Consider the following 27278-nt stretch of genomic DNA (forward strand, 5'->3'; position numbering starts at 1 on the left):
TAAAAAGTGTCAAGTTCTGGGCGGGGGGGGGGGGGGTGTATGTTAAGTAAACATTTCAAACTGGAACTGCTAAAACAATTACCTTTAATTCTAGCACTTAATGATAAAAGTCTATAAAAAGAAAAGATATAATTGGTACTCCTTTAAAAATATTTATTTCTATATTTTCAGGTACACTTTTAATGACACATTTTTTTTCTTACGTTATAAAAAGATATCTCATCTTATTTAATATTATTAATTAATGAATTATCAATGAAGAAAAATGCAAACTTTTTTGTTATTCACAAGTTGATCAGGTTTAAATATATTGTGAACATTTTTCCTCCTTAAATTTAACGGTAAGAAATGACCAAAATGTGTTCCCTATCAGTTCATGTGCTACAAATAAGCCTACTTATTATTATGCTAAGAAAAAATTATTATAATTTTTAAATTAAAATATGAGGAACAAATAACACACAAACACAAAGAAAAAATAAATTGATGAAATATTGGTTATATTTTTACTCTTTTTTTCTTCGATATTTAATTCGAACAAATTAAGTTTAAAATTAGATGGTTAATTCGGAAATGCAATAATTTTTATCGAATAAAGATGCATATGAAGTTCTTATTTTTTAAGTATATTATTTAAATGAATATGAATGGTTTTACAAAATAATTAGAGTAACACAGGAAATATTTTTGTAATTACGTGTTGGGCCATGCTCCATCCTCATCTAGTACTATTGATAAGAGAAGAAAACAATAGAATAATAATGAAAAAATGTATAAAAACACGGAATGAGTAATTTTAAATTTTCCTCGTAAACATTTGTAAAATGTAAAAACCATCGCCTCGGGGCATTTTTTGTGCGTCTTGTCCCGAAAACGCCTTTTAAAATACTGTGTTATACACGCGTGTGACACATGGCAAAAAAGGTGTGTATTTGACACACTTTTAAAAGTTTTGGTGTGTAATTATTCCCATATTTAACGAGTGTGTAAGAAGAATTTGAATGCAAGGTCGATGGGCAAAGTATATATTTTGCCAAAGGAGAACCCATCTTGTCATTTATGATGTGTACTTTCTCAATTGTGTCAACGACACCATGCTTAAATCTTCCTCACATCAGGTTGTTGAGTTTTGCCAAAAGATTTTTCCTTTTTTTTTTTTTCTTATAATTTAGAGCCTTTGAACCAAGTTGTTCGCATTTTTTGATTTGATTTTTGGAAAATCATATGTGTTTGAATTTGATTTTAGAAAAATAACTCCTCTTTCTTATGTCATAAAGCAAAAGGTATTTACAAAATTTACATAACACGAGCTCTTGCAAATTAACACATTTAACATACAATAATAAATTCAGAGCTGGACATAAACTCGAAAATAATGAATTTTATAAATGATCACCTAATTTTTATTTTATTATAGTAAAATCGTCAAATTAGTTAGTTTTTTTTTTTTTGCAAAAAGGATCACTCAGTTTTATCTAAATATAACAAAATCACTAAACTATTCCAACCATGTTACCTTTTTATTTCATTTTATGCGATGCTATTCAAATGATCATAAACTTTAAGATAAATCTATATCTATACCTATATTATAAGTGGGAATAACCAAGCAACTCGTGATCAACATGTCCGCCTAGCCCAAAATTATCTTACAACTTGCCATAACACTTAATGTTTGAGGAACACGTGTGAGTTTGTTGCAACAATAGGCTCCATTGAATTTGCAATTGGGATTTTTACCTTCCTATACACTATTGAAACCTTATTACTCTCCCTATTCAAGTTTTAATTTAATTACATGGTCATATACAATTTACCAATTATATATAAATAAGTTTTAAATGAGTATCCCTTTATATTAGGAATTGAATTAGGAATATCAGTTATTTCCTTATCCCTTTATAATTGCCCATTCTCTCTCTCTCTTCATCTCCCTCTCTGTCTTTGTCTCTCTCTTGCAAAGCCTGAAGACTCATAAGGAATATCAGTTTATGATTTGAAAAGACGAATGCTCAATGAAGTTAAAATTGCAAAGCCTGAGAATTCACTTCACTTAGTTGGGCTATAACATATGTAGAGAGTTTAATCTCTCCTAATTCTCTATAGGATTATAAAATTTGAAGGTGTTTGACTCTCCACCATTGACAACCATTAAAAAACTTTGAAGCTTTGAAATCGAATTTGGGTTTTCAAAAACCATAATTTATTTGGATTGGGTATTGTTGCAAATAATTGGAAATATTATTTGGAGTTTATATCTCAATTTTGAGGGTGTTTTGGTGAAGATTATACTTGATTTTGGCTGAATTTCAGATTGAAACTCGAAGAAGAAGAAGAACACATGACATACAATATACTTACGAAATTGTAGTAAAGTTGTAATATAATTGTATGTAAATTGTATTATGTTGTAGTTATATATATTTTCTTATTTGAATGTTGAATGAAAGTTAAAAAATAGTTGTATAATGTATGAATCATTGTATAAAATTTGTATTTAGGTTATCAATACTATCTTTTTACATAAAGTTATTGATATGTATCAAAGTTGTATTAAGAGAGTAAGTTTTGATTGGAATTTTAGAGAGGAAGAAGCACACACAACATACAAAATATATACAAATCAGATACAAAATATATACAAAAGACATATTGTATAAATTTGTATAAAAATTATAGTTAAGTTGTATGATATTGTAGTTATATTTAACTGGGTATAAATAATGTATGAAAGTTGTAGATAAGTTGTATAATATATAATTAGTTGTATGAAATTTATTTTTACTATATATGTTATTGTAGATATTCAAATTTGCATTAAATTTGTACGAAATTTATTTTTAATTTGTATGATGATGTACCATACATTGTTCTTTTTCTCAATTGATTTATTAAGGAAAGAAAAATAGATAATGAATTCAAAATCGACTCATGTGCAGTGATTCATATTTGTTTGAACGAAAAAACTTGAATATTGATTGAACTGAATGATTTGGGTAGAGAAATTTCGAGTTTTATATTAAAAGCGCCCCAACTAAATTGAAATATTGTCATAAGTTTGTAAAAGAAGGGGAAAAAAGCCTGCCCCAACTAGTCTACCAAGTATGTGTACCCCTCCCCCCCCAAATAAAATTTTCACACTGCAGAGCTGCATAATGATCACAAGATTATGACAGAAAGAATAGACATATTCAAGTTGACACTGCTGGATCACTAAATATTTTTAGCGCCTGATATGTGTTGTTGTAATGGTTATTGGTTACACTTTAGTAATACTTGTTAGAACTCGAATATGATAAAAATTTATAGTTCAAATTATGCTCAGATGCATCCCCATCCAGCAAATGAGGCAAATTTTATGTTTGTGACTTGTGAGAATCATTGGATCGTTTTAATTTGCTTGTGATCACAATTGAATATTTTTGGATTATAAACTCGAATGTAACAAAATTTCTTAATTTAAGGCACTAATAATAGATTGTGCACGGAAAGAGGCGCTAGAGAATAACTGCATCCCTTAATTTAAGACGCTAATAATAGATTGTATATAAATTGTAAGCAATCCTTGTTTAAGGAGGATAATATACAAAATTAGGATAATTTTGATAAATAAGTTTCAAATATTGTATAGGAACGAAAAAATTCCTTTGCAATTTATAGGTCAAGCAAGGTTAAAGGCTATTATGATCAATAGGGCCCGCGTAAATTTGTCATTCCACACATTCTTCTATACATGTTTCTATTAGAATGATTATGGGAGTCCCGCTTAAATAGCTACTATTAATAATTATCATCTAACATCCAATTCTCCCGGCTACCCTAATTAAACATTATACTAACTATGTAATGTTTAGAAGCAAGTAAATATTTTTTGCCTTAATAGTTTATTTTAAAAATAAGAACAAACTGAATAATTAACTATTATAACCAGCAGAATATAAAATTATTTACAAAATTTCTTTTCCTTAATAGTTTATTTTAAAAATAAGAACAAACTGAATAATTAACTATTATAACCAAGCACAATACAAAATTATTTACAAAATTTCTTTTCCTTAATAATCTATAAAAATAAGAGCAAGCTAAATAATTAACTATTATAACCGAGCATAATACAAAATTACTTACAAAAGGCTAATATGTAAATATTACTATGTTATTTCAAACCAAAACATTGACTTACATTTATTAATTGTTAATTAAGTTATTCTCATTTAGTAAAAACTTATTTCGGCTTAATTTACAATATTAATAATAAATTTATTATATTTTTTGATATATGTAACAAGAAAAGAGTAATTTGATTAGAAAATGATAGCCAATTTAAAATTTACGGTATTATTATTCAAACTGTAATAACTTGACCATTTAAGTCTCCAAGATTATTTTGAATGTCAACTAAACATTTCAAACTGGAACTGCTAAAACAATTACCTTTAATTCTAGCACTTAATGATAAAAGTCTATAAAAAGAAAAGATATAATTGGTACTCCTTTAAAAATATTTATTTCTATATTTTCAGGTACACTTTTAATGACACATTTTTTTTCTTACGTTATAAAAAATATGTCATCTTATTTAATATTATTAACTAATGAATTATTAACGAAGAAAAATGCAAATTTTTTTGTTATTTTCAAGTTGATCATGTTTAAATATATTATGAGCATTTTTCCTCCTTAAATTTAACGCTAAGAAATTACCAAAATGTGTTTCCTCGTAAACATTTGTAAAATGTAAAAACCAGCTCATCGGACGAATTGAACACATGCGTTATAATAATCAAAAAGCACAATTAAGATCTCAACAACAAATTTTCATTTCGTTTCATATTTTTTTTAATCAAAACAGTTTCTTTCCCCAAATCGAACAACATTTCCCCCCCAAATCACCTGGAAAACCCTAGAAATCTCAAATTTTGATCTGATTTGGTGGCTATTATCGTAAACTTGGATCATTTCTGATTAGCAGCCATGCCAGTGGCGGCTTCAGCAATATACTTTTTGAATCTTCGTGGCGATGTACTTATTAACCGCCTTTATCGCGATGATGTTGGGTATATTCTCATTTTTTTGCCCAATTTTAGTTATTTGTTTGACACATTTCTAGTTTATTTTGATTTATAGAATTAGTTTAAGAGAATTAATTGTTGATTTTTGAATTTTGATGAATAAATTAGAGTTTGCTGCTCGAAAGGTTTTTGTAATGTATGGTGCTGTAAGCTCAAAGTTGGAACCTTTTTTCATTGTTTGTATTGCTGTATAAGAAAAATTAATACGATATAAAATTTTGCCTAACTGTAAGTACTGCTCCCTGTGTAAAATTTTGCAATGCTATAGCAAACTTTTTTACGACTCTGACCATGTTTAAATTTTGGTTTAGCTGTATAACTAATGTAATATCTGTATTTTTGGTACAAACTCACTTCACTGAAGTCATAACTCACTACATTTCTCTGTTATGTTTCTCATTTAACTATAAACCTTTTTAAATTTTATCAGAGGGAATATGGTAGATGCTTTCCGGATGCATATAATGCAGTCAAAAGAACTTGGTACATGTCCTGTCCGGCAGATCGGAGGCTGCTCTTTCTTGTACATGAGAATTAGCAATGTCTATATTGTGATTGTTGTTAGCAGCAATGCAAATGTTGCATGTGCATTCAAGTTTGTTGTTGAGGTAACTCTCGTCTTGCTTATCAGAATCTTACTTGTGCACTTACTGATGATTCCAGTCTCAAGCACTGCTGTTTATTTGTTGCTAGGAAAGCTTTCATCTTATCTTTTTTCTTTTTCTTTTTTTTTTTTGGGGGGGGGGGGGGGGGGGGGGGGGAGAAGGTACATTTTTGCACTCTGAACATCCGGTTTTTGCTGTTAAGTTACAGACGGGAAGTATTTTGTTGGGTAATATGGAGTTGTGCTATGTTTTCTTTTAGGTTCACTAAAGTGACAAATAGTAGTCTTTGGTTGCTATTAAAAGGAAACCTTTTTCAAATGAGCAGTTTTATATATTTGTCTTATGGGATAAAGTTTTGCATATCCACAGTCAGATTTTTAATCTTAGTGAATGGCAGCCCGTGTGTTGTTTTGGGTACTTGAGGGGATTGAGACAGGGGGATCCGTTACATCTCATGCTTTTCATTCAGGTAATGGAAGCCTTGAGCACAATGATGGATAGAGAAGTGGGAGGTGGTTTCCTGAGGGGCAACGCTCATTGAGGTTCCATAACGAGAAGTAGACATCACTTTAGTTCTGTGATGTAGACATTAACCGGCTGAGTTATCTGAGGTAGATTCTTATGTGGTTCCAGGTAGTTAGGAAATTAATTGGAAATTATTTGATGTGGCGATATTGAAGATCTAGCACAACTGCTCAATTGCGGGGTTGGAGCTCTTTCAACTGCTTATCTCAATTTACCTTTGGGTGCTCCCAACAAAGACCAAACTGTATGGAACTCGGTGATTGAGAGAGTTGAGGGAAGGCTAGCAGGCCGACAAAAGAGGTACCTTCCCAAAGGGGGGAAAGAAGTACCAATATACGAGCACTATGTCAGCATTCCTACTTACTTCATGTCTTTGCTTAATGCACTAGCCAATATCTTAGGTAAATTGGGAAGGCTTCATAGGAACTTTCTATGGGATTCAACAAATGGGGAGAGAAAGTTCCACTTAGTAAGGTGGAAGGATGTTATGTCTCCAAAGGAATTTGGGGACTGGGGGTCTAGGGGTGAAACATCGCATAGTTTTCAATAAGGCTCTAAGGATATTGGTTATGGAGATTCTCTATGGAGGGAGGTGATAGTGGAAAGGTATGGAGTAGTGGAATGGGGATGGAGGACTAAAAATATCACACTTCTTTTGAGTGTGGACTTTGGAGGAATATTATGTAGGGATGGAAGATTTCATCGGCAACATAACTTTCAAGGTCGGGGATGGCAGTAAAATCAGCTTTGGAGTCACAGATTTTGAAACTCACATTTTCGAACATTTGCAGCTTCTCAAGCCAGAAGGAGCCGATAGTACGACATATCCAAAGGTTACAAGGTGGGGGGGTGGAGGAGGAGCCTTCAAGACTGGGAAGTTGATGAATTCCAAGGTCTAGTTGAAATGCTTTACAAGCTAAGTACATCACACATTATTCAATGGAGATGAGGAGCAGGAAGCGATGAATTGTCTTCACTGAAGTCGTATCATAAACTCTTAGTGAGGGAAGAATCGAGTTTTCTGCAATTATCGGTTTGGAATTCCCAGGGCACCAAAAAAGGTGTGCTTTTTTACTTGATTGGCAGTGTGAGGAGCAATCCTGAGAGCCGAAAATTTTAGTAAAAGGAGGATTGCATACGTTTGTTAGTGTTTTATGTGCAAATTAGGTGAAGATGTTGATCTCCTCCTCCTACATTGTCAAGTGGATACTTGCCCGTGCTGTGAGATGTTGAGATGCTTCAGGATTCAATGAGCACAGTAAAAGGATGCACTCGCTAGATGGACTTTTAGAAGGAGATTTCTGAGAGCGTGGAACTTGTGCCATTGGCACTCATCTGGGTCTTGCGGATGGAGAAATATATAAGAGCTTTTGAAGGGGCAGCGAACAAAGATGTATATTTGAGGAATAGCCTCTTTTTCCTTGTTTCTTTTTGGGGCACTCGGAGAGCTCCAGTTTGCATAGAAGATTTGGTGTTGTTCATAGAAAATCATATTATGTTGTAGATTCTCTACTTTTTGGTATACTGCTTGTAACCCATTATTAAAAAAATTATTTACCTTATCAAAAAATGTATTTGTCTTATGGATAAGAAGCATTTCGGTACCGATATAGTTTCCAATGCTTTAGTTATATAGAATTAGTGGACCTTTCCTTAAATGTACTAATACAATCTGTCTTATAAAGGAGCATTTCTGGTACTCCATAAGAAATGGAGGTTAGAAACATAATGGCATAACCATGACTTTATTGCCTAAATGTGTTTTTCTGTTTGTTGTTCTATAAGTGATTCGTTTTTACCACATGATTAATAGAACTGCAATCTCCAATTCTCTCGCAGGCTGTTACATTATTCAAATCATATTTTGGTGGTGCCTTTGATGAAGATGCCATTCGTAATAACTTTGTTTTGATTTATGAGCTATTGGACGGTAAGCCTTTCATAATTATTTAGTTTCTGTCATTTTTTATCTGGGTTTGACAAACGAAAACCTTTTTTATGGAATAACCTTTTATGTGCATAATAGTAATTGATTTTTTTCTTTGTTTGTATAAAAACACAGAAATTATGGACTTCGGTTACCCTCAAAATCTTTCACCTGAAATCTTGAAACTCTATATTACTCAGGAAGGTGTTCGGTCATCCTTCTCATCCAAGGTTAGTTATTTTACGTGCTTGCTTCCATATTATGACCAAAGCGGGTTGAAAAGTAGATTGAGATTAATCTTTCTGTTTGATTTACATTTATAAAATTCATTCTTGAGATATATCATGGCAATGAGAGAAAAGAGGAATTTTGAGTATAATATCTATCCCTTTCTCCCTTCACAATTGCACACAATCCTGCAGCATGTAGATAAGCCAGTTCCAAATGCAACATTACAAGTTACTGGTGCAGTTGGTTGGCGCAGGGAGGGTCTTCATTATAAGAAGAATGAGGTGGTTTATTTGCTATCTTTCTTAATCTCTTAGATCTTTTATCTTCCCAAGTATACCTGGGTTTTTGATGAAACTTCTTACATTCAACAGGTGTTTCTGGATATTGTGGAAAGTGTTAATCTCCTTATGTCTTCGAAAGGTATAAAGTTTTGTAGTTTGGTGGATGTTTTTTTCATTCTTCTCTTATTTTTCTTCCATTTTTGGTTCTCGATTGATATATAACATTTGCAGGTAGTGTCCTCCGTTGTGATGTAACTGGGAAAATTCTCATGAAATGCTTCCTTTCTGGAATGCCTGATCTGAAGTTGGGCTTAAATGATAAAATTGGTCTTGAGAAAGAGTCACAGCTCAAGTCCCGTCCTACTAAGAGGTAGTGTCTGCATAATTATGTGTTTCATCAATTGTGATTATGTCAGTCTGACATACCTTGTTGAGCTAGTTGTTTCAGGAAAGGTCACTTGAATGTTTGTGAACTCTAGGTTACTATACTCATTCCATTTCTTTCCTGGAGAGTTTGGTTCTTTTAGTTCTTCAAAGTCTAGACTTGATCTCCTCAAACACGAACCAATTGAACTTTTTCTTTCCCTGTCATAGCACCTCGTCGTGGAAAGAACATTAATGCTAAAAAATGGAACGAGGGATGAGTAGTTTTAGGGAATTAATAGCAACCTTCTGAAACTGGTAGGTCTGTGCATCGTCCACTGACAGTAGGTTTATATGTTCAGCATTTTTCTTCTGAGTAATAATCGTGTATTACGAGATCGGTAATATATCTTTATAGGTGAGACATACACTACCTAACCTACACCGGATGTTATGGTATCCTCTTGAATATTTCAGAAAAGAATAAATGCTTTTGAATGGAAGAAAGAGGCTTCTACTACTTGTAAAATGTGCTACTTTCTACATATAACTGTTTCACGATTCCTAAGATTTAAAAGCTATAGTACATAGACGTAGTAATAGTTATTGCCTGAGAATTTGGCAGTTCTATTGCATTACATGAAAGTGGGATTTCTGGTGGATTATAGGATCTTACAAGTATAGAGCATCTATTTTTGCAGGTGCCTTTGAGTATGTGTTTGTAAATTTTCTAAGGGTTACCTGATATCAGTTAACCTTATAACCTTAAAGAGTGAAGATAACAGTTCACTTCATGCCATTCTGCTTTTTTCAGTTGGTTCTCCATTTTCTGCAGTTTTGTAATGCTAACTGTCTTCAGACTTTGTGATTATCTAGCTGTATGGACTCCATATTAGTTTCAGCGGCTGCATGTTTAGATAGTTATTTCTGTTTTTAACACGGTATATTTCTCTGCCGCTCGGTGCAGCGGTAAAACGATTGAGCTCGATGACGTTACTTTCCACCAGTGTGTAAATTTGACAAGATTCAACTCAGAAAAGACTGTCAGCTTTGTACCACCTGATGGTGAATTTGAATTGATGAAGTAAGTTCATACTTCCTTCTGTTCATCGTTGTTTTTTGGGCGCTATTTTTTGTTCTCATCTCAAACCAGAAGGCTGAACTGCAGTTCTTCATTTGTTCTAGTAGTAAAAATCTGAACGTCCTTGAAGTGTTGCTTCATGTCAAATTAGATTAATAGTACAATAACTATGGCAGCACAACTATCAAGTGTGTCTGTCCCAGAAATTGTTTTCGGTATGTCGTGGTAAGAAGTCCGTTATTGTTGTTACTATTATTATTAATGCTGTTTTTCTTAATAACGGTGGTGAAGGGGAGCCTTGGCGTAACTGGTAAAATTGCTGCCATGTGACCAGGAGGTCACTGGTTCGAGCCGTGGAAACAACCTCTTGCAGAAATGCAGGGTAAGATTGCGTACAATAGACCCTTATGGTCCGGCCCTTCCCCGCGCATAGCGGGAGCTTAGTGCACCGGGCTGCCCTTTTTTTCTTAATAACGGTGGTGTCCCACCCAGTTTGTGAGCACCATGACTAATCCACCAGCCCGAAGGAAAGAAAAGTTTCCAAGAAGGAAAGGCTTGAATTCTTTCCGTAAGAGTTAGCACTCTTTTCTAGAACAAGATTTTCTTCTCCTATAAATTGGAGGCTTTCTTACCTCAATGCATCAATATTCTTGATAATAAGAATCTCTACAATTCTCTCTCTATATCCTTCCATCTCCTTTTATTATTTTATAACAAATTTCCTTTTTAGACACCTCGTAGAATATTTTAATTATTCTGCAAAAGTCAATATATATATACCTTTCACAGCTGCAAAGAATTTAAGTTTGAATCATGATTTGATCTTTTCACTGCGAAATATACACTCAGGGATTTTAAAGTGCATTTAGTATCTTCTTTTGCTATTACCAAGATAATTGAAACTCAAACCGCTCTGATTTTGTTTAAAACTGAATGTCTTGGTTTCTATTATTTGGTGTCTCAAATTAATGTCCTTTTCTCCTAAAAATGGAATATTTACTTCTAGTTTTATGCATTCAAGAACTTGATGGGTCCTGTTAGCTACATTCCAATATCCCAACAAATCAAAAGTATTCTTTCTCCTCCTATTGCTGCCAATCTGTTCATGTCCCCACTCGTAAGTAATCATTTGTGTTCCAAACTCTAAATAAGTTGGGAAAAGTTAAAAGTATTATATAACAGTTTGAAAGTTCTAACAGAATATTCAATTTGAGAGAAGTATATGAAAAAAATCCTTTCTATCTCTGAGCAATTTAAATTGAAATAGTGTAACCTTTTAAAGTGACGAGCAAGTCTCCACTCTATATATCATCTACATATTTTTTTATCATTTAGAAAGTTATGACCAGTCTATAAGGATTGTGTCTGGGCTTTTAGGCTCAAAATATGTAGGCACCTTGATTTGGAAGAAGTTGCAGATTATACTCATATTTATGGCCATACTCTTATATAATAGCACCTGAAATTTGTTTATCTTCAGGTACCGTATTACTGAAGGAGTAAATCTTCCTTTCCGGGTATTACCAACTATCAAGGAATTAGGTCGTACACGTATGGAAGTGAATGTTAAGGTTTGATATGGAATGTATTTCAATTCGAAGCATCTGTCTTATTTGATTTACTGTTGCTAACCTTGTGTTGTTTTTCAGGTTAAGAGTGTGTTTGGTGCAAAAATGTTTGCTCTGGGAGTTGTCATTAAAATTCCAGTGCCAAAGCAAACTGCAAAAACAAGCTTCCAGGTGACATCAGGGAGAGCAAAGTATAATCCAGCCATTGACTGTTTGGTGTGGAAGTGAGTATGCGATGGCTTAATCATGGTTGGCATAATTTTTTACCTCCATTTGATTTATTTCTTGAAGATATGGTCAAACCTTCTTTTTCATCTGACTCACCTTTAGACCAGATACCTTTGCAAATTTGACATATTATTGAAACTTGATTAATCTGTCTGTTTCTTCAATTAAAAAGCTTGATGTCTTTGGTTTTTATTTATTTATGGAATCCTCCTCTTTATCACTAGCAAATAAAATTTACATGGAGGTTTCGGCGTTCCTTACCTCCTCAAGAAATGGGGGATTGAAGGGGGTTCTAAAGTTCCGTGTATCAGACACTATAAAGGGAAGGACAACTCTGTTCGTCAATTAAAAATCCTTTTAAGGATGTACTCCATTACAAATGAATCAATTTATTGTGAAAATATTGAAATGAGCTGATTTGGATTAGTCTTACCTTGTATAGAAACTGGGATAATATTTTTTGTGCAGGTTTTCTGTAGATTCTGGTAAATTCATCTTCTAGCACATCTGACTTGATTGGCTTGCCTTTTGCATGGCTGAGTGGTCTGAATTGCATACTTTTTTTTAATAACCGAGAAACTCTCGATGGGTAGTGTCGCACGATTCGAAACTCGGTGGATAATGGGCCCGCCCCTCTACCTTCTCCACTTGAATACTAGGCTTTGATCAAAGCTGTGACGTGCCTCTAAACCACGCATCCCGAGGTGTGCTCTTACCACTAGGCCAAAGTCCTGGAGGCTTGAACCACATACTTTCTTAAGTTGCTATAGGTGATCTCACAGATGCTATTGTGTCTTTAGCCATAATTGTTTATTATTTGAGCTGGTGTTTGTGGAATCAGGAGTCAATCTCAAATATATTAGTCTTCTCAGTAATCAACATAGTTGTATCCATTAGTTGCTTCTGGAAAATCCCCGAGATGGAGCTTCAGATTTGGCCAGCATGTCATTTTTGCCAATTTGGAATGAAAGGAATTGTGACTTAGAAAAAAGAATGGAATGAAAGGAATTGAAGGATATTTCAATGGATTGAAAAAAATAAAACTAAGAAATATAAAGAGTTTGTTCTCTTGTGCCTTTGGTGTAAAGAGGATACGCTTTGTAGACATAATCGTGTAGGGTTGTTAGGAGGTGAAAAATAGCCTAAATGTCCATATTGTATATATTTATGGCATCGGCCTGTTGGGTTATTAATGAAATCATTTTGACTTGTGCGGTTCTTCAACCGAATTATGCATAGAAATTCACATCTCTTTCATCACTTCAAATTCTCCCACCAGCAGAATATCTTGGATCATCCTAGCAACATTTTTTTTTTTTTTTTGAAAATGCACCCTAGCAACATTCATAGTCACTTAATTAAACTTTACAGATCTGTTTCTATTACTAACCGATAGAAAAAATCTGTTTTTATTACTATCTGCTACTTGGTGTTGTCAAAACTAAAAGAACAGAGAAGCGCCAAGTTTTAATAGGGCTTATAGCGCTAAGCACAATTAAAGCGCTGAGAAATCTAGTACATGTTTGTGTATGTATAATGCAAAAAAAAACTAAAAAAACACAAACAACAATTATTTGGATGGGGAGATATTCTCGTCCATATTAATCTGTAAGTTTCCACATCTAATCTCTTTGTTTTTCACCGTGTTAATGTTTTTGAAAATGACTACCCACAATTAAGGAGCTTGTTTTCCGAAACTCTTCATCTCTAGATAATAATGCACGGTTAGTACTGCTCCATTTTGTTCAACCTGGAGCAATTGAATTATTTGTTGCCGAACCATTAGCTTAGGGTGTGCCTATCACATGTATCTGTATTTACTCATGTATAATGTCTGTGTGCACATGCTATCACAGGTATTTACACAATCTATACCTATGGATGCTTTCTTTGTAGCAAGTAGAATTGCGTAGTGCGTACAGTTTCGTCTTAGTAAATTTGTTTATGTAGAATGTAGCTCATCTCTATTAAGAACAATATGGTATTTTCTTTGCATGAGTTGCTTGCCTCCAAGTGCACACTTTGTTACAACTTCAGGGAGAGTAGGAGAAGCCAATGTTTACACTTCTCGTCCCATTGTGACTAATTGGAGGAATTGAATTAACCTAAGATCAGTTGTGTAAGATCAGATAATCTGGCAAAAGGAGGATCATTTCACTAGGTCCTGGATTTATGTAGTAATAGATGGCTCAATTGCTTGAAAATTCCTGTGCTGTTTTTTTCCTTCCGAATTCTTCTATTTTATGCTTATATTTCAATATATATACGACTTCAGATTTCCAGGTCATTGTCGAGCATACAAGTGTTTTTACTTTCATTTTTCTCTGTATCTAGGAGTTTATTGTTAATACAATTTAATTATACAATGATCATTATTGTTCGGAACACAGTTATCTGTTTTTGCTGCATTCTTCTGCATTAAATCTAGTTTTTCCGAGAATAGAATTTTCAATATGGACAATGTGGTGCAGGATAAGAAAATTTCCGGGGCAAACTGAGTCGACATTGAGTGCTGAGGTTGAGTTAATTTCGACAATTACAGAGAAGAAGTCCTTGACTCGGCCGCCAATTCAGATGGAATTTCAGGTAAATATTTGCCCTACCACATGATAACTGTGTTCCTCTACAGTTTGTATTTTTGGCATGATAACTTGTTTTATTGTGGTTTATTCTATTTGTTCGAGAGCTCATTACCAGTTCCTTGTTCGATGCAGGTTCCCATGTTTACAGCATCTGGATTGCGTGTTCGGTTTCTCAAGGTATGTTTGGCAAAATTACAATTCAATAGTGCTTTTCTTTGGTATGAAATTCAGCTTCATGTGGTTAGCTCCGTGCAGGTGTGGGAGAAGAGTGGCTACAACACAGTTGAATGGGTTCGTTACATCACTAAAGCTGGTTCATATGAGATAAGGTGCTAAGATAAAACAGCTTATGTGAGTTTGAGGCGGTTGTAGATTGATGCCCAGTGTTAAAGTAATATGTTCGAAGGATGCAATCATACCAGCACTTACGCACCAGATTCTATACTTTAAATGTGCTTGGGCGAGTGTAGTACTAGGATGGATGACCTTTAGAGAGTTCTCGTGTTTCGTTCCTTTGCTGACTCCGACTAGTTTGGGATTGAGGCCGAGCTTGATCATTTTCTCTAATTTTTTTGTTGTGGTGAGTTCTTTATGAGGACTAAGAAGAAGCCTTTAGTTAAAGCTGGCATAGTCCTGTTGTTTCTATTGTTGGTTTGTTTGATATTGTTCCCCACACAAATTACTATATCATGTCTGGTTCCTGGAAATGAATTAGAAGCTGTTGTTAGTAATTTGGTTCTGCAGCCACAATTTCTTCCCATCATTTTTCTTTCTTATCTTATATGTTTACTGAGCAAATTTAACCTTCCATTAATTGAAATTTGTTCTATTGGTTCAATCATCTATGGATTATCATACATTATTGGACTCTCTGTGTTTTCTTAATGAATCTTATTTTGGTTTTATTTATTCAATTATTTGGAGGTATGTTATGTTGTTAAAATTCTTAAAACTGTAACCTTCAAAATGATTTAGAAAACAAAGTATGAAAAACATTTTACATTATTAACAGTGGTTCAAGGAGCAACATTTTCAAAGACAATACCTAGTTTAACAGACAAAGTGGCTATAAATAACACTATGAAATACATGCGATTAGCCAGGAAGAATTGGGCAAATAGCCACTTTCCCAATTGCTATTTAATATTTAGCCACCATTTCAAAACTATTCAACATTTAGCTATCTTTTAATGTAGAAGTAAAATCTGGACAAAAGTACTTTTAGCTAAAGTACGGGAAAACTTCAGCACAATGTGTCGGTGTTCCAAGTTTTTACATGTGAGGAGTTTGAAATGTGCAATTCAAATTCTAGGAAAAAAATTGATAGAGCTTGAAATGTCTTCAAAATAAAAATGACTTCTCGAATGATTTAAATTATATACAATGATCACGATAAGATCTTTTTTTTATATATTTTATTTATAGTTTGATTTATGATAGTAAGTTGGTTATTATTTTTCTCAGATTATTAATTAATATTTATAATTTTTTTAAAATTATAATTAGTTTATAAGTAATCTAGCTATACAAATATTTTATACATCAAGTGTCGAAAACACACTAATCCAACTAACCCAAATTCACAACCCATTCTTGTGAAAACGAATCCGATAAATTTCTTCATATTTAGAGCTCAAAAGCGAGACCTCTAATTATTTAAACTTATTCATAAAACCCTAAAATTCCAAACAACCTTCTTTCCCCTCTCACTCCAACTTAAAGTCTTAAACTAATTCATAAAACCCTAATATTCCAAACTTTCTTTCCCCTTTTTTCTCCTTCCGCTCTCTTTTTCCCTTTTCTCCTTTCACACTGTATTCTCTCTCTTTATTAAACAGAGTTTTTCAGTAGACAACACCACCCCACCCCCTAACCTCAGCCCCCCCAAACACAAACACAACAAAATCCATACTTCACTGTGAAAAAAATCCTTTTCACATTGCATCTCCCATAATTATATCCACTCTTTAGAGTATATTCTTTTTTGTCCTATGGATTCTCAAGAACCCCCACCACTTCACCACCCACCCCACCTTCAATCTCTACCAACCCACCACCAACCACCACCCCCACATGCCCATGGATCAATGGTGTCACCCCCACCCCTACCACCCCAACCCCAACAACAAGAACGACCCAACTTTCCTAATATCCAACAGCTGCAGCAACAACCCCAACAACAGAACTTACAATTTCCATTCAATTCAGTTTCTGGGCCAAACCCAAAATCAAATCTTGATTACTCTGATGGATCATCATCTGCTGCTATAGGGTTAAGCATTGAGCCTGCTAAGAAGAAAAGAGGCAGGCCCAGAAAGTACTCTACTGATAATAATAATAACATTGCTTTGGGCCTTTCTCCTAATCCAGTTACTCAAATTCCTTCAGTGGTTAGTCATCCAGATTCTGTTGCTGCTGCTGGTAATAATGGAGAGAACCCTTCTAAGAAGTCCCGTGGGAGGCCTCCTGGCTCGGGAAAGAAACAAGTAGAAGCTTTTGGTATATTTGTCTTCATTATTGCTTTAATTATGTATCTAGCTGTTTTAATTATGTATCTAGGTTGAGATCTTAGTAGAGGCAAAACACTAGGTGATTTATTCCTGTTTGGCTTAGCCTTGGTGGTTAGAGTTACTCGATACGTGTGCTTGTGCTGGTGAGAGGTAGTAGGTACCGGTGGAATAGTCGAGGGCCACGCAAGTTGGTACGAGCACCAGCTTAATTCAAAAAAATATGTATTAAGCTTCTACTTTGGAGTGGATCTAACTTATATACATTGATGATGTAAAGAATTTAACTTATATGCACTGATAATATAAATATGTTTTACTATATTAATGTAGTTCAACTTGTTACCGCATGCAACCTACCTTATTTTTATGGACGGTTACATGTAGTTAACCTGACATTTATATTTTCAGTGCATATAAGTAAAACTCATTTGGAAAAAACATATGCTTAATCCAGCTTTTTAGGGACGATTACAAACTGACATTACACTCATGCGTAGAAGTCAAAACTCATTTGGAAAATACATATGCTTAAATTGCTTATCATTGCTATATTTTATAGATTGCCTTTTGTTTTCCTCAACTTTCTCCTATGTCCCAATTTGTTTGGCACCGTGTTCTAATCAGAGTCAGGTTGACTAAACTTTAGGGGGCAAATATATTGATTAATTTAATGAAATTAAAATTTAACTAGTCGGATACATTGAAAAGTACTATAAGTTGAAATTCTTGTAGGAAAAAGGTGGATAAGAAAATATTTATGTTAGTCAAAGTTCACTTTGTTTGATTCTTGGTAAGTGAGAAGTGCCAAACATTTTGCGACAGAGGTGAGTGATTACCTATTTAGCACCTGCAACATAGTGATTATTGGGTTTCTTGATGGTTGACAGGTGCAGTTGGATTCGGCTTTACACCGCATTTAATCACTGTGAACATTGGCGAGGTAAAATATCTTTTTGCTTATTGATCTTTGGGGTAAAGCATGCTGTTTTTAACAGCATGATTTACAAAACTCTGATTAACCTATGTATTTTACAAATGCATGAGTCTGCATGTTTTTGTGCTGTACATTGTTGTTCTGCAACCGGCTCGAGTTTCCAATTTCTTATGAGAGAAAAAGAAGAGATCAGTTTACTTCTGTACATAGTATTTCGTTGGATTCCTTTCTTAATCTTTGGGTTGATACGCCAGTAACTGATTGTGGACAAGTTTCTAGGATGAATTAAAAGAACCAAACTACAATTTTTGGTGGAGTTTCTAATGGTGAAATAAAGGTATGCTTTTGTGCAACGGTTCCAAGTTGCAATACAGTGGTTTGGAAGGATGAGATATTTTTTGGATCTTTTGTAAGTTGGAAATTTTTACCTTTTTGTCTTTCATGAGCTAAATAAGGTACTGTTGTTAATTCATGTCACACATGCAGAGTTTCATTTGTGTGTTCTTCGTTCCGATCATCATTATTCTCTTTCCTTTTATTTGTATAGGCAAGATTTTGGCTCTTCCATCTTAACTTCTCTTGTTTAGTTGCATTAAGTTTTGTCCCTATGTTTTGGAAACCTCTAATATTTCATCTCAAACATGTTAATGAATTACTTGGAGGATGTAATTTTCAGCATTTTGATTAGATGTTGTCAGAGTTGGCTTCCATTATATTGTTTGCTTGTGGGTTTCAAGGTTTAAACTTTAAATAGAGGTAGTATCTTGGTGATCTAGGTTAAACTTAAAGTGGGATATGGAGCGTCTTTTGTCGGTGAATTTTTTTAAAACCCCGTGCACCTGGTTTTTGTAGTTACTAGAGGTGCTACCATATCTAAATTGTGTTGTTGCATCAGTTGTCGTATATGGTGAATGGTAACAGAAATGTTTTGGGGTTCACAACTCCATTTGTTAACAATAAAAAGTCTAATGTAACTAATACGTAAAATTTATATCTTACCCATAATCAAACTTCTTGTTGACTTGAATTGAAGTCCCAGTCTTGTGAATTTTTTGTTGAGTTCTCTTTATGATTGCAATTCTGTTACCTTGGCCGCAGGACATATCGTCAAAGGTAATGGCTTTCTCACAGCAAGGACCACGGGCAGTTTGTATTCTATCTGCAAATGGAGCCGTATCTAATGTCACTCTTCGCCAACCTGCAATGGGTGGTGGCACTGTGACCTATGAGGTCTGTATGAGTTTTAGCTTAAAGACACTTACTTTTTCTGTTGCCTTATGCTGTTGCATGTGTGGTAGTTCTTAGCTACCCTATGTATAATTGTATATGTTATAGTGTTTTTGCTGGAGTTTGCTGTTGCATGTGTGGTAGTCCTTTTTTTCTTTTAGAAGCGTTTGCATTGGAGCGATGATGATTACAAAGGCGGGTCTAGAATTTGAACTCTATAGGTTGCATTGAACACATTATATTTTTAAAGTTATGGGTTCATATCTACTATTTTTGCAATTTTAACGAATTTTTACTCCGCGTCGAAAGTTATGGGATCAATTGAACCTCTTTTATCACACTACGTACGCCCCTGACGATGAATGTACTTGAAGCGGGATGAAACACAATAAAACCTTCAACGGATGGTATTAAGCCCATACGAAACGAATTAACTCAGTTGAGGCTTTCTCTTCCCCTTTTTGGTCTTTCTGTTGTGATGTCAGAGACTTCTTCATTTATGAAGCCCAGTTATTCCTCTTGAAGTATCATTTTTGCAGAAGTTGGTTAATACGATTTTAGGTGTATCTGATCGTTTTATTTTATGACGGATAACCTTGTGGTTTTGTTATGTTGACATCAACTCGTGCGTTGTCAATCTTATCCTAAAGAAGAGATTGAGAGAAAAAATGAGAGCAGCTACAACGGAAAACCATTGCTTTGGGTAGTTCTGAGTAATAAACTTATCTGGAACGAGTTGTCATACCAATTTTCAGTTATTTGATTGTCTTGGTCTCTCTCTCTTGTGTATTGCATATTGCACAAGTAATTTGATGTGCGTTTATCGCAAAAGTTGTGAAGTGTCTGCTGTATGTTAATGCTGAATTTGAAAAAGGTGATGATTGCATGTATACTGATTGTCTTGTAACATACCTTTTCGGCATTGGTCATCGAGCATTGTGTTATTCTTTATATGCAGGGCCGATTTGAAATCATCTCATTATCGGGTTCATTCTTGCTATCAGAAAGTAATGGTAGCCGTAGCAGAACAGGTGGTCTAAGCGTGTCGCTGTCTGGGCCAGATGGTAGAGTTTTGGGCGGTGGAGTTGCAGGGATGCTTATGGCTGCCACTCCAGTACAGGTGCTATTCTAACTACCACTTCGTCAGAAAATTTAAATATACATACAATAATGTGCAAAAAGTAGGAAAAAATAATGTAAAAAGACACTGCTCGATGAATAGTGCTTCCTAGTCCACTGGTCAAGCGTTTCATTTGCTTATTAGAGGTTGGGGATTCGAACCCCAAGCTACGTGCGTATTTTAGCCTATTTTCTTAAAAAATAAAGGTGGTACTAAACCGAAACCTGACCTCTAGAAATAAGATTCGACTAAATCGATAGGCTAAAGCCCCTTTACACAAACTAAAGTGATAATAAATGTTAAAATGTTACACAGTTGGTTTGCGTATTTGCGCTCTTCTATGTTGCACAGACTCTCCAAAACAGCTGCCTCACCCGTGTGACGAGCGCTCATTGACATTTTCGGAGAGTACGAGCAACATAGCTCTTCTTTAAATGTTGACACCGCTTGTGAACAATCTGCATGCCGTTGTATGCATATCGTGTTACTTGCTAACAGTTTTCTGTTCACTACCAGGTGGTTGTGGGTAGCTTCATTGCGGAAGGCAAAAAGCCCAAGTCTAAGGCACCATCTCCGACTCCAACTTCCAATATGTTGAATTTTGGTGCTCCGGTCACTGAGGCGAGCTCTCCTTCCCAGGGTGCCTCAAGCGACTCATCCGATGAGAACGGTGGAAGTCCTCTCAGCCACGAACAGGGACCTTTTGGTAATGTTGCGCAACCAATGCACGGTATGCCAACGTACTGGGGCCAAACAATGTGAAAATGCTTCCTTAACTTGACACGACGTTCCCAAGGGTATTTGTCTTCTTGATCCGCGACTGATCATAGGCAGCAGATTATAGGCGTTATATCGAGTTCTTGACTTCAGCTTGATTACTTCTCTCTTTTTTCTTATTTTTTCTTACTTGGTTTTCACCCTTTAGTTTATCAGTTGTAGGATAGGTCAAAGGCATGGCAAAATTGCAGAAAGTCAAGTCATGGTTTCTTCACCACCTTAGTCTTAGTATATTTTAGGTGACTTTGTGGTTTGAGTATTTACTTATTCTCAGTTTGCCAAACTAATTTTATTGGTAACTTTCTTTTCTAGGTATTTGTTAGATATGGTAGTCATAAACTGAGTTGATTAGGTCTCAATGCAATTACTATTTCTGCCATAATAATTCTTCTATTTCCTATTAGAAGTTTGCCCTCTTTTCCTTCACTTTTATGACTCATATTTATAAGGTCCAAGTTAGTTTAGAAAACTTGCTAATTTATTAAGAGGGAAAATAACAGCTTTCAAAATAGTAGCTGAAAAAATATATATATTTTTTGATTCTGTATGTTATATACAAAAATTATATAAATTTTATATACTTTTTTGGCTATCGAATATTAATAGATTTTGGCGCAGGCTAAAAGTAAAAAAAGCCTTTGAGAGTTTAGTCCTGACTCATGACAAGCTGGTATGCATGATAAATTTGCTGTTATAATTGCTATATTTAGTACTTTATTTTTTTGGGAAAATATTCAAATATACCGGGAAAATATTCAAATATACCTCTGAACTAATAAATACGGAAAATAAAGAAGAAAACACATTTTATAAACAGAAGCTATCAACTAGTCAATAGTCAGATTGGTTGGAAAATGAAAATAATAAGTATCTCTGCCAAATATCAAAATGTGCTGGAAAACAGTGACAAAACAATTAGTGATTTAGGTTTGAGCCAAGCAAAGTTTCAACTTCAACCTGGCCAAGTTGGTGTCCGGTAGGAGTGACGGATTCAAGATTTGAATTTTATGAGTTTTGAATTCTATAACGACTTCAAGTACTAATAAATAGATTTTGAATTTAAATTTTTTGTATATGTAATTAACTTCTTAACACAAATACAAAATTTAGAATATATCTTCTGAGTTCGATCGAATCCGTAAGTTGTCTTCTAGCTCCATCCTTGATGTCAAAGCCATAAACCAGTGACTTCTAACTAATACCACAAATTTGTACCCAATTTTATGCAGATGGCTACGTGTACTTACCACTAACCTTGTTCTATAAGTAATTATTCTTCATTCAACAACAACAACAATAACAACATGGTATAATCCTACTAGCGGGGTCTGGGCAGGGTAATTTGTACGCAGACCTTACCCCTACCCTAGGGTAATTTGTACGCAGACCCTCCCTCCAAGAACTCCCCACCTTGCTCTTGGGGTCACTCGAACTCACAACCTCTTGGTTGGAAGTGGAGGATGTTCACCGCTAAAACAACCCACTCTTGTCTAAGTAATTATTCTTCATTCTTCAGTCAAAATCAAGTACCAGATATTGCTCATTCGTGTGTACTAACTACCTTGAATCAAAGTAAAATCTAAGTAATGATCTAGTCAGTCTACAAAAGTTTGGTGGTGTTTGATTTAGTTGAAACTCAACTCTTTGCAGTTGCTAATTGGCCAAAAATTAGTTGGAATATCAGAAACTGATAAAGTTGTATATCCTTTTTTTTTTGGGGAGGTTGTATATCCACTTAAGTTTCCTTAAACAATGTCTAAGCATTATTCTCAACTTAAATTCAAATTTCACTGCCATTCATTAGAAGAAATATTTTTCACGCGCTTGACTCGTGAAAAAGAATTAGAACTATAATCATATAATTTGACAATTGATGTGAAATTGACTAGTATTATATACGAGTTCACATGAACGTAGTAGTTTTGTTATATGTATTAAGAAATTAACTAAATATTTATATATATTTGACTATGAACCTAGTAATTATTATATATATTAACTTGAGATTGCTGTAAAACCCCATAAATTTCAAATCCTGAATTCTGCTCGTGAAATTAACTACCCCAAATTGCCTAGTATAGCCTTGCATGCATGTGACATGTTTCAAGCTTAAGATAGGGCCTTCCATTTATCAAATTGTCTGTCACTTTCCATATTCCTACAGAACTCTGCACTAAAATAGAATTGTATTATAAGTTGTCTTTATATATACACCTTTTATTAACCCTTTGGCTGGCCAATTCAATCTATACCCTCATTCAAGAACTCTTCATCTATCATACAAGTACTTTAGCTAAACATACAAATTTCCTAGCAAGTGGTGTTGCAAATTCACCTTATGGATTGCGTAATTCTGCCAATATCAATCTTGAAAAGGCGTCGTTCAAGCCGGTTAGGTTACGAATCACTATCTGAAAATGGTTATGAAGATTCAGATACTGATCAGGTAACTGTGATCGTGGGGAGGGAGAAGAGAGAATTCTTGGTGGAGCCATTTATATTGGAAGAAAGCCCTTTTAGGGTTTTGATTGAAATGGTGAGGAACAAAGAAGTAGATGAAGGGAAAGTAAATGAGAATATTAGAGAAAAGAAATTGATTTTTGTGGATGTGGATTCTATCTTGTTTGAACACATGTTGTGGTTGATGCAAAATGATAGTTCTTCTTTGTTTGAGCTTAATCTCAAGGAAATTATCGACTTTTATGCTCAAGATAGTTATTAACAAAATTAAAGTACGATCTTGATTCGATATTAGAAGTGGATTGAATTTTACTTGACTGTCTATAGGTCCATTTCTTATGATGAGGAGAAATTTACATAGATTAACAAGAAGGTATTCTGTTTTTCTTTTCTTCCTTTTTTTCTTCAAGTTTAACACATTTTTATCTCTATCCTCTTGTACAAAGAAGTTCAAGATAAGATTATTTGAATATTTAGACACAGTTGATTATTTTGGAAAGAATATATACCAATTGATAGAAATGACAATAATAAAAATTGAGATTAAGGACAAATGATTATCATGTCATCTATATCCTTACCAGAATTTTGAATAAATGTTCAAATAAATTCATTATCATATATACCACATGTCTTTAACAGAGTCTCAAGTAAATGTCTAAACAAAAATCTATTTCTTATTGTAAACAAATCATTGCCACAAAATTGATGCTTACTCCTTGAAAGTCCACATTTGATCATGATACTTTCATACGATTTAGGAACCCAATTTTACTACATTTCCTGTCCAACTTAATAATATTTACTAATGCATAGTAAACAACAACAATGTTGGTGTGACAACATGAAAATAGACCAATAATATATATACTTTTTGGCTCGCGCATGCAGTTCGTTCGGCCGACCAACCCATTTTGCATTTCGTCCGAGAAATAAATGGACTACCAAATAAATCAGGGAGGAAAATTGAATGGGCACAACTCGGATGAAATTCAAAAACAACCAGATTTACAAATGGTAATTGAAAAATAGTCACAGTTTCAAAAGTAATCAAAATTTAGCCATTTTTCATGTAAAGATAAATCTGAACGAAAACGCTGTTCAAAATCCGGAAAATATTCCAGCATAATATACTGGAGTTCGAATTTTTTACATGTGAACTTTCAACATAATATACTAGACCTCCAACATAATATACTGGAGTTCCAGTATAATATAATGGTCCAGCATAATATACTGAAAGTTCATACACAGGAGTTTCAATCTCCAGTATATTATGCTGGAACTTTTCGTGTGCTGGAGTTCCAGCATAATATGTTGGAAGTTCATACACAGGTGCACCAATCTCCAGTATATTATGCTGGAACTTTTCGTGTTGCAGCAAAATAGTGGCTATTTTTCAATGACTTTGCAAATGCTGACTATTATCAGTCCGAAAATTGGCTAGCCCGTACTATTTTCACGCACTGCTCTACATTATACTTTATAGCAAGGTTTCTTGATGGGCCAAAAAAATTGGACCGTTGGACATCTACAGAAATCCGACAGTCCACGGGCTTATTTGAGGCTCCGAAATTTGATTTGGGTTTTTTCCTTTATAGGATTTGAGGTTTCAATCAATTTGTTTTGGCTCTTTGACTTGGCAATTATCCAAGGTTTCCAAACTTTTTGAACAGTCTAAGTGTTGGGCAATTAAAGCATTGCACTTTCTTTTGATTTTCCACTCGGTATTCGGTACTAGCTTTGATGCCGACTAATTCGGGCTCATGCCGAAGTAAGGCACATTAAAGGAGAAAACGTTTCATGCCAAAAAATTTCCCATATATTCTACTGGTGAAAGGATTATATCCATCCTAGTCATTTCTTTCGAATTATAATTGGGACTATGACGTTCTAGGTATGTATATTTGCCGTTTGGAGAAGACTTTTGATTAATTAAAGAGGGTTATGTATCCGTTTGGATAACTTTAAGATTTTTCTAAAGTTTCTTGGAAATAAAAAAAGAAAATAAGGACAGTTCAGACTACGTTAGGTCTATTGTATACAGCCGTACATTACATTTTTGCAAGACAAATTATTTTCATGGCTTGAACGTGATTTCCTAATCACACGACAATAACTATTGCGCTAAAGCTCTCTTTCACGTTCTTTGAGAAAAAATATTTGCAAAAAGATAAACTTTTTGAAAGGGATTCTAATTGGGGCTAAAAAGAGGATCTCCACCCTAGCAATGTTTATATTTTATATCGTTAATATAATTTAATCGGTTATTATTAAAAAATCTTACATAAATGTCCCAAATAAATTCTAACTTACCAACCTCTAGTCATCAATCATAGATTTATCAAAACTAGCCAAGCACATATAAAAATTAAAAAATCAAATAAATAAGATTTTTTTTCTCCAAGAATCATATGTAAAGATCTCCTTCCATATTATTAAGCATGATCAGCAACATTAGAAGTAAGACAGAAAGAAAATTTTATGAATGAGGTAGAAAACAAGGTGATAAAATACAATATATATATATATATATATATATAAAATTTCAAAAATCTAAGCAAAAGAAGATCTTTTTCAATGGGTATGATTGAAATTCATTAAAAACATATGGATTAGTCAGTATACAAAATTTGAGGAAGATTGGAGATGATTTGGACTTATTTGGTATCAAACTTCGTAGTTTTAAATCAAGTTCAAAAAATTATTCTGCGACACATGTATCAAACCGTATCACACATGTATCACACACGCAAGTATATATGAATATAAATGTGATACAAATTTGATACAAATATGATACATATGTGATACACATATAATTTTTTCCATGTTCATCTTCTACTTCAAATTTTCAATTCAAACTACCTAAATACTCCACCAAATCATCCCAAAACTGAGATCCAAACTTCTTAAGATGTACCCAATTTATTTTAATAACACTCACTCAAAAGAAAATAAAAAATTAATTTTTTCGGTTATAAATAGTTAATTGGCTAATATTAGCAATATTTTATGAATTGACCAATTTTTATAATAGTCTACTTATAAATGGACATAGCTGATATTTTTCCTTATTATTACTCTATTTTCTAAATCGCTATAACAGGCTTGAAATCAGTTGTTATAGGTCAAATAAATCTAATTATTTACGAATTTCGTATAAAGTGATCATAAACTCTTCTATATTTGGCTGTCCTTGGCATATTCTTTATATATATATGACATATTCTTTATATATACCCACAATTAGGGCTGTTAGCTTAGATGCTAATTATGGCATTAAGTGCTATATATTAATAAGAAACTTTGTCAGAGAAAAAATAATAAGATAAGTAGGAATAAAGACTAGGTAAAGATTAAAATTTAGCTAGTTATAATAAAATAAAGTATATGAAAATATAGAGGGGTTAAATACAAATTGACTTAAACTATAGGTAGTAAAGTCTTCCTACGGAGTTGAGATATGAAAAACAATGTTTTATATTCTGCCAAAAGAATCAAGAGTGTTAAGTTTTATACATTGGCCGTGTAAGATTTTACACAATAAATAAAACTATTTAAAAAGTATTTGTTATGACCTATAATAAATGAAACATACCTTGAAATAACAAGCTAATAACACTGGTAGCTTAAATTCTTTATACAATCAGTATATGCAACTTAAATCCAATAATTAATCATTACCAATTTAGAAATGTCATTGCAATTAGAATATTGGCCTAATCAAATCCTAATAATTGTTATTGGACACAAACTAATTTGCCACTAATTTATTCTTTAAAAT

General features: G+C 33.8%; 3 protein-coding genes across 3 annotated transcripts; all 3 read left to right on the top strand.

Annotated features, from left to right (window-relative positions):
- Positions 1–4708: 4708 nt before the first annotated feature.
- On the top strand, positions 4709–15194 carry LOC107767042 (AP-2 complex subunit mu). The gene is made up of 13 exons (XM_016585955.2): positions 4709–5057; positions 5503–5680; positions 8042–8132; positions 8265–8359; positions 8552–8641; positions 8732–8780; positions 8873–9011; positions 9972–10088; positions 11566–11656; positions 11735–11877; positions 14353–14467; positions 14596–14640; positions 14719–15194. The coding sequence occupies exons 1-13, from the start codon at positions 4975–4977 to the stop codon at positions 14797–14799; spliced, it is 1317 nt and encodes a 438-aa protein (XP_016441441.1). The 5' UTR covers positions 4709–4974; the 3' UTR covers positions 14800–15194.
- Positions 15195–16274: 1080 nt separating this feature from the next.
- On the top strand, positions 16275–21429 carry LOC107767043 (AT-hook motif nuclear-localized protein 10-like). Its single transcript, XM_016585956.2, has 5 exons — positions 16275–16962; positions 17861–17913; positions 19006–19137; positions 20093–20254; positions 20771–21429. The coding sequence occupies exons 1-5, from the start codon at positions 16455–16457 to the stop codon at positions 21014–21016; spliced, it is 1101 nt and encodes a 366-aa protein (XP_016441442.2). The 5' UTR covers positions 16275–16454; the 3' UTR covers positions 21017–21429.
- Positions 21430–23369: 1940 nt separating this feature from the next.
- LOC107767050 (uncharacterized) lies at positions 23370–23753 on the top strand. Its single transcript, XM_016585964.1, has one exon. The coding sequence runs from the start codon at positions 23370–23372 to the stop codon at positions 23751–23753; it is 384 nt and encodes a 127-aa protein (XP_016441450.1).
- Positions 23754–27278: the final 3525 nt, after the last annotated feature.

Source organism: Nicotiana tabacum, chromosome 15 (genome assembly GCF_000715075.1).
Source record: "Nicotiana tabacum cultivar K326 chromosome 15, ASM71507v2, whole genome shotgun sequence".
NCBI lineage: Eukaryota > Viridiplantae > Streptophyta > Magnoliopsida > Solanales > Solanaceae > Nicotiana > Nicotiana tabacum.